The sequence below is a fragment of the Urocitellus parryii genome, chromosome 4 (genome assembly GCF_045843805.1).
Source record: "Urocitellus parryii isolate mUroPar1 chromosome 4, mUroPar1.hap1, whole genome shotgun sequence".
NCBI classification, from domain to species: domain Eukaryota; kingdom Metazoa; phylum Chordata; class Mammalia; order Rodentia; family Sciuridae; genus Urocitellus; species Urocitellus parryii.
Window position 1 is genome coordinate 173,403,284 of NC_135534.1, and position 16,888 is coordinate 173,420,171.

General features: G+C 37.4%; 1 protein-coding gene across 3 annotated transcripts in view; it reads left to right on the top strand.

Annotated features, from left to right (window-relative positions):
- The window catches only part of Nfx1 (nuclear transcription factor, X-box binding 1), a 67,299-nt gene that overhangs the window by 38,742 nt on the left and 11,669 nt on the right, over positions 1-16,888 (top strand). For all 3 annotated transcript variants that reach the window (XR_013343439.1, XR_013343440.1, XM_077797052.1), the window contains exons 12-20: positions 1,956-2,035; positions 3,140-3,248; positions 4,731-4,850; positions 7,232-7,311; positions 10,643-10,873; positions 12,100-12,173; positions 12,853-12,954; positions 13,552-13,593; positions 16,497-16,595. Coding sequence is in view for 1 of the 3 variants with exons in the window: in XM_077797052.1 (XP_077653178.1) it covers positions 1,956-2,035; positions 3,140-3,248; positions 4,731-4,850; positions 7,232-7,311; positions 10,643-10,873; positions 12,100-12,173; positions 12,853-12,954; positions 13,552-13,593; positions 16,497-16,595 (937 nt within the window). In the remaining 2 variants the exon portion in view is untranslated. The remainder of the gene's footprint in view (positions 1-1,955; positions 2,036-3,139; positions 3,249-4,730; positions 4,851-7,231; positions 7,312-10,642; positions 10,874-12,099; positions 12,174-12,852; positions 12,955-13,551; positions 13,594-16,496; positions 16,596-16,888) is intronic.

Consider the following 16,888-nt stretch of genomic DNA (forward strand, 5'->3'; position numbering starts at 1 on the left):
GGTTATCATATTGTAGCCCATATCAATACTTCATTCTTTTTTATGGCTATTTTATCAGTATGCCACACTTTATTGATCTATTCATTAGTTGGTAAATATTTGAGTTGTTTAGACCTTTTGGTTATTGTCAGTAATGCTACTGTGAACATTTTTATATATAAGTTTTTGTTTGAATGCCAGTTTTCAGTTATTTAGGATAATATTCCTAGGAGAGGGATTGGTGGATCCATTGGTATTTGTTTTTGAAGAACTATCATACTATTTTCCACAATGGCTGCTCCATTTTACATTCCCATCAGGAGTGTATAAAGATTCTAATTTCTCCATATTCTTGCCAATACTTGTTATTTTCTGGGTTTTTGAAATTATAATCATCCTAAGTCTGTGTGAAGTAAACTTGGTTTTGGTATGCATTTATGATGTTGAACTTTTTTTTATGTTCTTAATGGCCATTTTTATAGTTTTTTTTCAGAATGATCTCTCTCTCCAAGTTCTTTGCCCTTTTTTTATTTAGAATGGTTTGTCTTTTTTATTTTGGTTATCAGTATTCCTTGTATATTTTGGATCCTAGACACTTTGTAATTTCTTCCATTACGTGGATTATTTTTACTTCCTTATAGTATCCTTTGATGAACAAAAGCTTTTAATTTTTATGAAGTACATTTTTACATGTTTTTGTTGTTATTGCATGCACCTTTGATATTCTAGTCTTTTTTTTTTTTGCGGGGGATTAAATCTGTAGCTTCATACACACTAAGCAATTGCTCTACTGCTAAATCAATCCCATAGTCCCCATCCACTCTTTTTAAAATATTTTTTTAGTTGTAGGTGGACACAATATCTTTTTTTTTTTTAAGAGAGAGTGAGAGAGAGAGGAGAGAGAGAGAGAATTTTTAATATTTTTTAGTTCTCGGCAGACACAACATCTTTGTTGGTATGTGGTGCTGAGGATCGAACCCGGGCCACAAGCATGCCAGGCGAGCGCGCTACCGCTTGAGCCACATCCCCAGCCCAATATCTTTATTTTATTTTATTTATTTATTTTTTATGTGGTTCTAGGGATTGAACTCATGCTTCATGCATGTGAGGCAAGCATTCAACCACTGATCTACAACCCCAGACCCCAATTCCACTTTTTTTGGTACTGGGGATTGAACTCAGGGGCACTTGACTACTGATCCATATTCCCATCCCCATTTTGAATTTTATTTAGAGACAGGGTCTCAATGAGTTGCTAACACCTCGCTGTTGCTGAGGCTGGCTTTTTGAACTCAAAATTCTCCTGTCTCAGCCTCCCGAGCAGCTGGGATTACAGGTGTGCACCACCATGCTCGGCTCCCCCCAATCCACTTTTGAAAGTATATATTGTGTTGTTTAAAATGAATTGCCAATTAAATTTTTCATAAATCTGCCCATTTAAATATACTTTTTTCCCATACCTTCATCCATACTATATGTATGTATGTGTACATAATATGTATGTATGTGTATATTTTATATTATATGTATATACACACATACTTTTTTCTTTTCCCCAGTACTGGGGATTGAATCCAGGGTTATTCTACCTCTAAGCTATGTCCCCAACCCTTTTTATTTTTTACTTTACAACAAGGTTTCACTAAATTGCCCAAGCTGGCTTCAAATTTTTTATTTCTTTTACCTTTGCCTCTCAAGCTGCTGGGATTACATGTGTGCTCCACCACACCCAGTCCATACTATATATTAATCAGTGTTACTCTTTCTAGTTTTTGATAATTTGACAGGTAAAAAATGATTTAATTTGCTTTTTTGCCATGATTAATTTATTTTTAATTTTATTTATAATTTACATTATATTTATTTTTAATTTTATTTATAATTTACATTATATTTCTTCTAATTGTAGATACTCAAATATATGTTGAATGAATGTTCATATCTTTTGCTTTTTATCTTTTTAATTGGCCATCCAGATGCTACATTTATGTGTGACAAGCGGTGTAACAAGAAACGGTTATGTGGACGGCATAAATGTAACGAGATATGCTGTGTGGTAAGTGGATTTATCATTAGGCATAATTACATTCCATTCATCTAGGCACCAGGCTCTAGAAACCTCAGCCATCTGGGATGTGGCTCAGATTTAGATATCAATAGGAAGGGCCTGTGGGCAAGAAAGAGCTCTCATAGTCCCCAAACTGCTCAGCAGAGATAGATAAAACATTTTTAGACCTCAGCCAGGTCAAGAAATCAACCAGTGGTAGCATGAAGGAATTTAAAAAGGAAAGACAAAAGACCTTGGACCCCAGAGCCCAAGACCTAGATGAGCACACAGTCCAACACACTATTCTGGACTTAGCAACTTCTTCTTTGCATTTTATATACTCCTTGGGCCAAGTCAGTAGGCAAAATGAATATGACTTTTTTTTTTCTATTTGTCAGTAGACCTTTATTTGTTTGTCTGTTTGTGTGTAGTGCTGAGGATTGAACCCAGTGCCTCACACATACCAGCAAGTGCTGTACCACTGAGCCACAACCTTACCCCTGAGTATGGCATTTTACAGGAGTGAGTTACATTTATTTGGAATATTCACTTCTGTGGAATTAATTAAAGGAAACATAACTCAACTATTGATATATCTTATCGTATATACATATATGGGTGTGTGTCATATGTACATGACAAGATAACATGTACATATGTGATATGTATATCTGTGAGTATATGTATATACACAAATGTGTACAAACAAAATAACAGCACCAATAACAAGGTAATACATAATTGTCATTTAAAAAAAATGTATATATTGACAAGGTGAAGAATGATGAAATTGCGCTTTCTACCAAGATTGATAAGCAGTGTTTGAAGGCCTAAATGCTTTTGATTATCAAAAATCAAGCATATGCAAAAGCAGTGATATTAGTATAGTGACTCACATGTACATAACATCCAGCTTCAGTAGTGCCCAAATCATGACTAATCTTGTTTTATCCATACCCTAACCGACTTCCTCCTCCCTGGTTATTTTGAAGCTATTCCTAGACATTATTTCATACTTAATTATATAAAGCTTTGTTTTTGCAAGTTAATCTTATTTATAGAAAACATAAAATGGAGACCATTTTGTGAACAAATAGAAATCTCTCCCCTCAGGATAAGGAGCACAAGTGTCCTTTGATTTGTGGGAGGAAACTTCGTTGTGGCCTTCATAGGTGTGAAGAACCTTGTCATCGAGGGAACTGTCAGACATGCTGGCAAGCTAGTGAGTGTCTTTACTATATACTTAGTTATGAGAGTTTCCTAGGAAACTCAGGCATACTAAATTTTGAGATTTGTTTGCTTAGATTGATGTGCATTATTGAACTAAATCTTAGTATTTCAGATATGTTGAGGTTTTTTAAAGTTATTTTTTATTGCTGTCTTACAGTCCCTGGATGTATGAAACTTGAGATATGAGCAGTGACCCTGAGATAGGGGTTAATTCACTAATGGATTCCTCTTCTGATAACTCCCTTCTATGTATTATTGACCTAGCTTCTGCCCTTGGCAGTCTTCTATATTAGCAGTGTTATTAGCAGCAGTTAGTAAGCTATTTGGTCTTGGGACACATTTATATTCTTCAAACAATTGAGGACTCTGAAGAGCTCTTTTCATGTGATGCTGAGGATCAAACCCACCCACCCACCCACCCCACATGCCAGGCGAGCGAGTTACCGCTTGAGCCACATCTTCAGCCCTATTATTTCATTTTAAGATAATAGTAATATACGCATTGCAGGTTAACATTAATCACTTTTTTAATTTTAAAAAATCTCTACTTTGAAAAAAATACACTATTGGATGCCTGGCTTAGTACAAGATACTGTAATCAGCTTCTGCATTTTATCTGTTACAGTGCAGTTGAGACATATAAAAAAAATCCAGCCTCACATAGATAGCTATTTGGAAGAGTGAAGAATGTTTTTTAAACTTTCTTGAATAATTGTGGATACTGTTCTTTGGTGTTATACCAAAACTCAACCTCATTACAGAAACGACATGAGTTAGTATTGTTTTTATTCTGTCACATTAAAATACATTGGTCTCTCTTATACTTTGAATGGATCTTTTACCCATGCTTGATTTTATAATACAATACACTGATCATTTGGCAGATAAATATTCCCTGGGTTATTCAGATCTTTGAAATATTGACAAATTTTGTGTAATAGTAAAAACTCATAGTCATTAATATAACCTTCTAATAGAAACGTGTTGGGAAAAGTATTGGGGAGTTGTCAGACTCAGAGTGGTAAGTAGAACACTTGATATCTGTTTGTACCTTTTTCACCCGGTCAACTTTAATAAAATAAAAGCTTAGGGCTGGGGATGTGGCTCAAGCGGTAGCGAGCTCGCCTGGCATGCGTGCGGCCCGGGTTCGATCCTCAGCACCATATACCAACAAAGATGTTGTGTCCGCCGAGAGCTAAATAAATAAATAAATATTGAAAATTCTCTCTCTCTCTCTCTCTCTCTCTCTCTCTCTCTCTCTCTCTCTCTCTCTCTCTCTCTCTCTCCCCTCTCTCACTCTCTCTTTAAAAAAAAAAAAATAAATAAAAGCTTAATAAAATAGAAACCTTTTTATTTTTTAATAGCCCTCTTCCAAATTATCTAAAACCACAAACAACAATAAATGTTTGCATCTTCATTTAATATGGCATCCACATCCCAAACTAAAAGAGGATTTTTTTGCCTTACCTACCAGGTTTTGATGAATTAACCTGCCACTGTGGAGCATCAGTGATCTACCCTCCAGTTCCTTGTGGTACTAGGCCTCCGGAGTGTACCCAAACCTGTGCCAGAATCCATGAATGTGAACATCCAGGTGAGTCCCATCTTCTCTATCTCACAGCCTGCTCATACCATGTCTCTGAGGATGTTGCCATGTAACTGTCTTCATGTGCTGAGGTCATGCTGAGATGGCTGTCCCTTGCTCACTGTGCTTCTGTGAAGGTAAGTCTATTATCAGGGCTCCAGTTTGGACCCATAAGCAAAGTCTGTTGCTTTATTCTGTGGTTTTTCAGGCACACCCAGAAGGGTGGAAGAACCCCTACTTGGTCTTGTCTTTCAAGGACTTTTCTTTGTGACCTCCACTTTTGGTGCATATTTCAAAGTTGAACATTCCTGACAAAATTAAGAGTAACTTGAGGGGCTGGGTTTGTGGCTCAGTGGTAGAGCGCTTGCCTAGCATGTGCGAGGCCTTGTGTTTGATCCTCAGCACCATATAAAAAATAAATTAAATAAATGTATTGTCCAACTACAATTAAAAAATAAAATAACGGGTTTTTGCTGTTACAGAAGCAATGTATATTAAATAAAATAAAGCGAGAATAAAAGTAATGAAGTCAAAAGGTTAACATTAAGTTGTTAATTATATCATCTCCTAAGAATTAGATACATTTTTCTCTTTATCACTAAGATTTTCTACAATATGGGGTATGTGTGTAACTGGAAATTGAATCCAGAGCTTCATACATGCTAGGCAAACACTCTAATGCCAATATAGATTTTTAATGACAATAGAGTACTCTGTTACATGAGTCAGCCAGTTTATTTAATCAGTCTTGTGTTGCTGGACATTTGAGTTCTTTCCACTTTTTCTCTGATTAAACTGCTTTTGACACCACCCCAAAAACTACTTGACATCAGTCATTTTTCATATCTGTCTAGTCCAGTTGCTGACTTTTTCCTAGGACTGTATTGTGCCCATTGTTTGTTTTATTTTATTTTTCCATCATTTTATTTTAACAAGCCTCAGAGACAAATTTAAAATAATCAAGGCCCCAGATTTAATACTTTCAGTGAACTCTGATCATATGATTCAGACTTGACCTCCTTTTTTTTTAATTAATAGACTAAAAAGAATAAGCAAATTCCTCATGAAATAAAAAGTCCCTTTCTTCCCTGGAACCAGCTCTCCCAGCAAAGTTTATAAACTCATACTACAGTGTTCACACAATCATGAAGTAAGTGTCCAGGCCACACGCAACTCCAACCCCCTTTTTTCAATGAAGTTCAAAACCTGCTCGGTAATGTCCTTAGTAAGAACTTAACTGCTTGTGAATTTTGTTGTTTTGGCCTGCTTTTGTTCTGCATTCATTGCCATTTTCTTGAGTGTTTGTTGTATATTCAGCATGGTATCAAAGCTTCCGAAGAATTTTTTTAAAAACCCATAGCTTTGAGGTTCTTATGTTTTCCCTGGCAGGAAGAGAATGGTAATTAAGTACACACAACACAACCAACTTGTATGTACATGAACCGGATGGCATGGCAGCAAGCCTTACAGAGAATGTGAGGAAGCTTAGGATAGAGTGTGGTCAGTCAAGAAAAGTTTTGTTGTAGGGGACAAGTTTTAGTGAAGTACCTCTTATTGACAATAATGATATCGAAAGGAGTCAGCATAATTATTTTAGATGGAATACGTGGCAAAGGTATCTGTGTACCAGTGAGCAGTTGTAGCATAAGGTAGAGTGAAAATAATAATGTAGTAAAATGAACAGACCAGGTGACTGTCTGCAGGACATGGTGAGAAAGCTGTCACCTCTCTGCTTCTGGGATTTGGCATATTTCTTCCCATCTTGATTTGGTTTCTCTTTCCTACTCATCTCATCTTTCAACACTTTAATGTAAAACCAGGTGCTTTTTATGTTCCTCTGTCCACTTAGAAAAACACTCCCTGCTCCAGAATTTAAATGTTCTATTTCATATGCTGTTTACAATATATAGACCTACATGCGTATATTATAACACGTAAATGTTATAAATGGCATATATGTGTGGCTTTGCTTAGAAATCATACCTAATGGGCTGGGGATGTGGCTCAAGCGGTAGCGCGCTCGCCTAGCGTGTGTGCGGCCCGGGTTCGATCCTCAGCACCACATACAAACGAAGATGTTGTGTCCGCCGAGAACTAAGAAAAAAAAATATTAAAATTCTCTCTCTCTCTCTCTCTGTCCCCCTCTCTCTCTCACTCTCTCTTTATTTAAAAAAAAAAAAGAAAAGAAAAGAAATCATACCTAATGGGGCTGGGATTGTGGCTCAGCTGTAGAACGCTCGCCTAGCACCGGCGGGACCCAGGTTCGATCCTCAGCACCACATAAAAATAAAGGCATTGTGTTGTGTCCATCTACACCTAAAAAATAAATTAATTAATTAATTTTTTTAAAAAAAGAAATCATACCTAATGTTACCTTTCTTTTTCTGCAGTATATCATTCTTGTCATAGTGAGGAGAAATGTCCCCCTTGTACTTTCCTAACTCAGAAGTGGTGCATGGGCAAACATGAGGTAAGTTTTCTCTCAGGTTTTCATTGTTCCAGCCAGAGATTTATAATTTAATTACTTAAGAGCTGTTAGTTTGATCATTTCTCAAACTAAACTTCCTCCAAGAAGAAGCTTTCTGTTGCCACTTTTTTCCTTTTTTTTTTTTATTGTTGTTGTCTGTCCCAATACTGTAGTTCTTTCCAGAATATCACAAAAGTGAAATCATTGAGTAGGTAGCAGTTTGAGTCTGTTTTATTATTCTCTATACTCATTACAACTAATGAAATTCAGCCTAGTTGACCTTGAGAACACATGCTATGTTCAAAAACAGAACTTCTAAGTTAACTGGCATGAAAGTGGAGTTACTAGCCTAGGAAGAAGTATTTCAATAAGAGTAGAAATGGACTGTATCCTAGCTGCCCGGTTTGTTCTCTCATCCCTATGCAACTCCCCATTCCCAACCACTGGACTCGAATGCCGTCCTCCAGTACCCTGAAGGACTTCCATTCTCATTCTTAATCTCTAAGCCATATTTGGCATTGTCCACTATAAACCTTTAAATGCTTGAAATTTCTATTTTAAAAATGTATATTTAGGGTTGGAGTTGTGGCTCAGAGGTAATGCGCTTACCTAGCATGTATGAGGCACTGGGTTCAATCCTCAGCACCACATGAAAATAAAATAAAGATTTTTTTTAAAAGCATATTTAAAGTTCTGCTTCCAAGAGAGTACTTTACAGGTGGGCAAAGGGAATTAGTACTGGGGATTGAACCCAGTATGTGTGTGCTATGCAAACCTCCTACCACTGAGCTATACCCCAGCCCAAGAAAGAGATATATATCCTTTAACATTCTTGGTGTATAATCTACCAGGCATGTGTTGATACAGATACATTATTATTATCTGATTAAGATAATAATACCTGATCTTTTTACTCCATAACACATTAGCCAACATTTCTTGAAATTCTCTTGACATCTGTAACAACATGCTTTTAGTATTATTTTCTTATCTTGATGGACATATTTTTCTCCACTTATTTCCTGTGAGTAGTTCTCAAGTCACAGTCCTTCATCTTTATCTCCTCTATAAATCTCACTTCCTCTGCGAGTTTATCCATTCTAAGACATCTATGTGTCATCTTTGTATTGATGACTTAGCCACACTTCTTTCAACAAATATTGAGTATCTACTATGTGCTAGGTAATAGGTTTGGCATATTCACCCTAACACTAGGGCTAGGGTTATAGCTAGTAGTAGAGTGCTCACCTTGCATGTGGAAGGCACTAGGTTCGATCCTCAGCACCACGTAAAAATAAAATAAAGGCACTGTGTCCATCTCAACTAAATATATGTATGTGTGTGTGTGTGTTTGAAGAAATTAACTAGCCAAGCATACTGGCACACATTATAATCCCAGTGACTCAGGAAGCTGAGGTAATAAGATCATAAATTCGAGGTCAGCCTCAACAGCTTAGCAAGGCCTTGAGCAACTTAGTGAAACCCTGTCTCAAAAAATAAAGAGGGCTGGAGATGTGGCTCCAATCTTGTTAACAAGATTGACATGACCCTGCCCTTGTGCGACCTTCACTTGGGTGGGAAGCAGACAGGAAAACAGGCAATTATAAATGCAATAATGTGGAAAATACAGAATACTGAAAGGGTGAAGGGGTCTTGAAGGCATTTGGGGGAAATAACATACTGAATGGTCATGAGGAGGTAGGTAAGCAATGTGGGAAGAAGATGACAGAGGATAGAGCATTAGCCAGAATTTATGCCCTGGTACTAGAATAGGTAAATGTTTAATGATTAGGAACTATATTCTACCCGAATACTAATTCCAAAACAATTGGAAACATATGTCCTCTTCAAAAGTTATATGTCACTGAAGTTGAAGTGTATTCCTCATTTTGAGGGTTCTTGAAGGAATGTGAGTGAATATGTGAGAGTAAACTTTGGTTCCACAGAAGTAAAATTTTAAGACATTTTTCCTGCAGTTGGGAAATGTGGAACCATGCAATTTCTTGAGAAAAAATAAATTGGGGGTTACTATTGCCTCTTAATTTTTTAAATGACAGGGCTGCCTGAAGTTATGAGACAATTATTTGGAAGATGTGAGGAGAGTTGAATATTAAGCACATAAAACAGTCCTGCCACCTATCTCAGAACCCTAGGCCAAGATTGTCCCCAGCCCCAGCATGTAAAATGGTTAGTCTGTCGACTTGGTGCCTTCATAGTCTGAAAAAGCAAGATGTCTTCTGATCCTCCCAGTTTAGTCATAGAATTTTGGTTTTTTAAAGTTTTCCCATTGGGGCTGGGGATGTGGCTTAAGCAGTAGCACACTCGCCTAGCATGCATGCGGCCCGGGTTCGATCCTCAGCACCACATACAAACAACAATGTTGTGTCCGCCAAAACTGAAAAATAAATATTAAAAAACTCTCTCCTCTCCTCCCCTCCCCCCCGTCTCTCTCTCTAAAACATAAAAAAATTTAAAAAATAAAGTTTTCCCATGTTTTTTTCTTTATTTTAATGTTTTATTAGTGCATTATAGTTATACATAATAGTGAATTCATTTTGACATAATTATACATGCATGTAATATAATTTGCTCCATTTCAGTCCCAGTACTTTGTATTTCCCTACCCTCCTCTCTCCCCGTCCCTTCTTTTACTATACTGGTCTTTCTTCTATTTATTTATTATTTTTTAATTGGCACTTTATAGATAGATATAAAGTTGGAATTCACTGTGATATATTAATATATGTACATGATATAATTTTGGTCAGTTTCATTCCACAGTTCCTCCCTTTTCTCATCCCTCCTCCCTTACCCTCTGTTCCCTTTCTCTACACCACTAATCTGCCTTCTTATTTTCATGCTCCTCCTCCTTTTTTCCTTTCCTTATTGATCATAGCAGTTGTTTGTTTGTTTTCAAGTATCTTTAGTTGTAGACAGACACAGTACTTTTGTTTTTATTATGTGGTGCTAAGGATCGAACCCAGTGCCTCACATGTGCTAGGCAAGTGCTCTACCACTGAACTACAACCCAGCCCAGTCATTGCAGTTTTGAAGTACTTTCTAGTTATCTGATTTAATTTCCTGTTGACTACCTTAGAAAGTTTGTCTCAGGTCACACTTAGCTGCTGCCACAAATTTTTTGGATCATAGCAAACATAATTATTATTAAAGTTCACATTTATTTTCTTGTCAAACTACTCCTTTTTGACTTTGAAAATCAAATTAATTGTTTTCAAATAAAAAGAGCAAAGCTCAAAAATGTTCTAAAGGTAAATTAAATCTCACCCTACATCCCACACGGAGATGAGAATCTGGCTACTTCTGTCTTTCCTAGTTACGAAGCAACATCCCCTGTCACCTGGTTGATATCTCTTGCGGATTACCCTGCAGTGCTACGCTACCATGTGGGATGCACAAGTGTCAGAGACTCTGTCATAAAGGAGAATGTCTTGTGGATGAGGCCTGCAAACAGCCCTGCACCACACCCAGAGCTGACTGTGGCCACCCATGTATGGCATCTTGCCACCCCAGCTCACCCTGTCCAGTGACTGCTTGCAAAGCCAAGGTGGGTATTTCTGACTTCTGATGGAACACTGACTCTGGGGCTGCTAGTAAATCTAGAACTGACTAAGCAGACCCTGACCATGCACCTTAATCAATCAGGAAACATTGGTTGCAAGGAACTCCAAGTTAAGGTAGCAAGAGAAAGATGGTATAAATCATAAAGATTTCTATTTGCCAACTTGGTATGGCTTTTTAGTTCAGCAGATACCCTACTGTCATCTGACCACATTCTGTGTCTCCCTTCAGTCACATTCTCAGGAGACCCTGTCAACTCCATTTATTCAATAAATGTATAATGTCTGAGTATTTTTAAAAAATTGTATGAGGTAATAAACATGGTCCCTTATAATTTGATGGTCCAGATACTAAATAATTAATCAGATAGATCAGATATGGTATCATAGAGGAGTAGTTATATCCTTAGAGAGGGTGCTGTGGGAGCATGTAGGAAACTTGGCTGGATATGAGGGATCAAGCAAGTATCCACCTCTGGTTCAGTGGTATAAACTTCATTCTGATCCTTCATGCCGGATTAAGAACAGAGTAGTTTCTAGAAAGGGGCATTATATATAGGACACATCCCTCCTAGCATGTCAGCTACCACATTTTCAATTTACATGTGTTAGCTAGGAACAGTGGCACACATCTAAAATCCCAGATGCTCAGGAGGCTGAAGCAGAAGGATCATAAGTTCAAGGCCAGCCTCTGGAACTTAGCAAAACCCTGTCTCAAAAATAAATTTCTTTGGTTGGAGTGGGTGTACCAGGGATTGAACTCAAAGGCACTCAACCACTGAACCACATCCCCAGCCCTGTTTTATATTTTATTAGTGACTGGGTCTCACTGAGTTGCTTAGTGCCTCGCTAAATTGCTGAAGCTGGCTTTGAACTCACAATCCTCTTGCCTCTGGCTCCCAAGCCGCTAGGATTACAAGCATGCATCACCACACCCAGCCAAAAATAAATAAATAAATTTTTAAAGGGGATGGGGATGTAACTCAGTGGTAGAGTGCTTACTTACCTAGCATGTGTGAGGCCCTGGGTTCAATCCCATTAACCCATGCACACAACAAGGAAAATGCACATGTGTTAGCTTCTTCCATCTTCGAATGTGGCTGTTCACTGACTCTCTTGCCATGGTTTCATTTAAGAGAACTCTTAGAAGCAAAGCCTGCTTAACACATGATTCACATGTGCTAAGAGTCGTTCCATGTTAATTTTATTTCAGGTAGAGCTACAGTGTGAATGTGGACGAAGAAAAGAAATGGTGATTTGCTCTGAAGCATCCAGTACCTATCAAAGGTTAGTGCTATAGAAATGTTAACAATTGGTAGACGTAGATGAAGGGGATTCATGTGTTTATTGGAAGATCCTTGCAAGTTTCCTAAAAGTAAGAGAATCTTTTTCTTCTCCTCTCTCTCTCTCACTTTCCCCCTTTTGGTCTTATTAAATTATGAGATAAAGAAAAGATATCCTGAAGTTAGATAAATTGCTTTAATATCCCACTGCCTAAAGGTGCCCCTTCCCCAGTCAAGTTTTTCTAATTGTTCTGGGAGGGATCTTTTTAGCCTTTTAAAGTTTTGGAATTTGTGTGGTCATACAGGGATCTGAGTGCAGGGATGGAGGTGTTAGGGAATGACTGGTATGGGTGTTTCTGATTAGATGTTGAGGTAGGCCTTAGATATAGGACTTTGCAAATACACAAACATCAAATTGGCTATTTATGAAAACCTGCTGAGTGCTAGGCATTGGCCTGAATGCTCAGGTGTACTGAGGAGTTGGGTTACCTCATCACTTCCTGTGTAGCTGCTTAAAACCTCATGAGGACTCATGCCACAAACAGTAGGTAGTTTGTAAGATAGGATTCCAAGGCCACACAAACTGTCTTGTGGTGGATTGGCTTTAAAAGCGGTGTTCTGTGTTTCTAGCATGGGGAGTTTCTTGTGAAACTGCAATGTCTATTCTCTTTTCAATATTTCAGAATAGCTGCTATTTCTATGGCCTCTAAAATAACAGACATGCAGCTTGGAGATTCAGTGGAGATCAGCAAGTTAATTACCAAGAAGGAAATTCAACAAGCCAGGTAATTTTTAAAATGTGTAAGGTGACTTCTTTCTCTAATTAGACTTGGTTTCTCATGGGTAGGGCACATTCATTTATTTCAGTCTCCCACAATGGAGCTCACTCACAGCAGGTATTCAATACACTTTGATGTTGAGACCATACCCACTCCAAACCCAAGGAGTCCCACTCAAGATGTAGCTAAGACCAGAGGATATTTTCCAGTTTCACTTTAGACAGTTGATAGAGTAAGCAGAGTCCTAGATGTGCCCAGCCCAGCCCACAGGAAAACAGAGAATCAGAGTGGTGGCTGAATATAAGAAGGGAGGTGGGACTGCCAGAAGGGTCCCTGGGGAGCATTTTGAAGGCAGAGCATCCAGAGAACATGCCCATTGAGGACTCCTAGATTCCCATAACCTAGAGACCAGGGGAAACAATGAGATTCACAGGGCAGGAGTTGCTAATGAATCCTGAAAAGTAGTTGACCTCACAAGCCTCACAAGCGGCCTGAAGAAAAGTCCTTTGGCAAGAGTCTGCTGTGATCTAAGTAAGACTTTCTTGCTGGATAGGAACTGTAGAACCTGTGTCCTGACTAATTTTTTTTCATTTGCTTATCAAGGCTGGAGTGTGATGAGGAGTGTTCAGCCTTGGAAAGGAAAAAGTAAGTAGTTTCAACAGCTTGTTATCTACTTGTCACTGAGCCCTATTAATTAATGGGAGGAAGCAACCCTTTTGTCACTCAACATCTACTGAGTCTTTCACTGCTGTCAGAAAGAGAAATATGATCGTCAAGAATTGAATTGTCTAAGGATAAACTACTCAGGTAGTTTCAGCATATTTCAGAAGCGTGAGCTGGGTGGATTTGGGCGTGATGCCACAACATAATTATTTAGTGACTGGCCAACTTCCTGATTCCAACAGAGGTAACAATCTTAAAATGAATTCTGCTCGGGATGTGGCTCAAGTGGTAGCGCTCTCGCCTGGCATGCATGAGGCACTGGGTTCAATCCTCAGCACCACATAAAAATAAAATGAAGATATTATGTCCATCTGAAACTAAAAAATAAATATTTTTTTAAATGAATTCTTTCTATTGAAGTACAGCATATAAGTGTAAAGATCAGTGGGCTACAGTGGTATAAACAATACTGAAGTCAAGAAGTAGAAAATTATCAGAGTCCTCTCATGTAGCCCACAAAATTATCTGTCCTGACTTGAGTCTTATCTGTTTTTGAACTTTATATAAATGAAATCATATGGTTTGTGTTTGGTTTCTTTCATTACATTTGTGACACTCATTTCTGTTGTTGCAAGTAGCAGCACTGAATTCATCTTCGTTTTTGCATATTATTGCATTAATATATCCATAACCATTCTGCTATTGGGCTATTACAAATAATGCTGTTAAGAACTTCTTCTTTTGTGAGGTGCTAGGGATTGAACCTGGGATCTTGCACTTACTTTCCAAGCATTGTGCCTCAGAGCTACATTCCCAGCCCCCAAGAATATTTTTATTCTTGCTTTGCTATATATGTACTCCTAAGTTTATATCCAGTGGAAACAAATAACTTAGGAGTACAATTGTTGATTAATAAAGTATACCTATGTTCAGCTTTAATAGATTCTTCCAAGTGTTCAAATTGGTTGTGCCAAACTATAGTGCTTTCAGCAAAAATGCTGTTCAAAGTTCCCTTGCTGTGACTCTCATGGGAATTTTCTAGCAAGTGCTGTTCAAACCCATGCCCTTTTGATAACCATCAGTTAGTATTCTTAGTTGTAAAATGTGAAGTAGGAGTCCCAGATGTTCAGAAATGTTCTAAATTCACAGGTGTCCAAAATATGAAAATATGTCTTTGTGTAGTTGAGTGGTAGTATTATATAGTAGTCTGAGCTGTCCAGAGCTCCAAAGTCAGATTATCTAGATTTGAATCCTATCTTTACAAATCACGTAGCTTTATAACCTTCAGCAAGTCACATATTCTCCCTAAGCTTTAATTTTTGTTAAAAATTTGTATATTAGTGACAATAATAATATCTACTTCCCAGAGTTTTTGTGAGGATTAATATATTAAAATTAAGGAAGACATATAAGGCTCTTGTCACAAGCCTGACACATATGACACATAGTAGTTGCCCAGTAAAAATTCTCTCTCTCTCTCTCTCTCTCTCTCTCTCTCTTTCTCTCTTTAAAAAAAAAAAAAACTTAAATTTGAATTGGTGGCCTACTAAGAAAAACATCAAAGGATCTCCCTCCAAGAATTCTGAAAATTAAGACTGTTTTAAAAAAAAATAGGAAAATTTAAGCCATTGCATAGCATGTGTCTATAAACCCACCTCTCAGGTGGCCAAGGCAGGAGGATCACTTGAGCCCATGAGTTTTGAGACCAGCTTAGGCAAGATAAGGAAACCGTGTCTTAAACAAACAAATATGGTACATATGTTTCCCAGTGAAATTCTTTCTGCTCTTATTTTCCAGATTTTTGTGATGGGATTTTAATTTTGGTGTTTATATGTCCATTTTATGATTTGGGTGTTTTGTTTTGTTTTGTTTGATGCTGGGGATCAGACTGAACACATTGTGCATGTTAAATATGCAGTCTGCCACAGAGCTACCTTCCTAGCTTAGGTACCTATGTTAAGCCTCAGAGAAAGTCATTCCCCATTGACCATTTCCAGTAACGTCATACACCAGCCTTCTCTTCCCCAAATAATACAAATCTCTAATATTCAGTTTGCTCAGACCCACATAGGTCTTTTTTTGTTTATTTTAGTCTATGAAGACAATACCACATCTTGTTTACTTTTTTTAGTCACCCATTTTACTGAAATCAAATGGCTAATATATAAGGAACTTAGGACATTGTAATCCCTATATATTATTACAGTAGTCACCCCTTATCTGCAGTTTTGCTTTCCAGTTTTAGTAACCCACAGTCAACTGCAGATCAAAAATATTAAATGGAAAATTCCAAAAGTAAGAAATTTACTGATTTTAAATTTCACTCTGTTGTTAATAGCCTGATGAAATTTTACACCATCCTCACTCCATCATGTGAGGGAGATGAATCACGTCTATGTCCAGTATCCACACTGAATACATTACCCACCTAGTAGCCACTTACTAACCATCTAAGTTATTAGATTGACTACTGCAATATCACATGTTTATGTTCAAATAACACATAATTGTACTTAATAATGGCTCTGAAGCACAAGAGTAGTGACTGGCAATTCAGATTTGCCGAAGAGAAGAAATGAAGTGTATAAATAAAAAGGTAAAAGTTCTCAACTTAAGGGGGAAAAAAATCACATGTTAACATTGCTAAAATCTGTTCTGTTTTTTTTTTTTATTAATCTTTTACTGTACCTAATTTATAAATTAAATTTTATCATAGATATGTATGTATAGGAAAACATAGCATGCATAGGGCTTGGTACTATTACAGTTTTAAACATCCATTTGAGGTCTTGGAACATATTTCCTATAGGTAAGGAAGGACTGATTTATAAGATAGTTTCCTCTGCTCCTTTCCTTATGTTTGCAAAAACTTCTCTCATTTTCAGGAGGTTAGCAGAGGCATTTGATATCAGTGATGATTCTGATCCTTTTAATATACGTTCTTCAGGATCAAAATTCAGTGATAGTTTGAAAGATGATGCCAGGTATGTAACTTTTTTCTGTTAATAATGGCTTAGGAGAGTATTTAGTATTTTAACATAGAAACTAATATGTACTCCTTCTGTGACTAAGGCAGGCAAAGTTTATTTACCTATTGTAAAAGATTGGGTTTTGTTTAATAAAAATCCTGCCTTAGTTTTTCAAAACTGTTTCTTTAACTGAACTTTAGTGGTGGGGGGGTGCCCTGTGGTTGGAGTTGGAGCCTATCAAGAGCTAGAGTAGACTAAATCTTAGCATCTCTGAGCCACATTTCACCTCTGTCCACCCAAGTCTCACA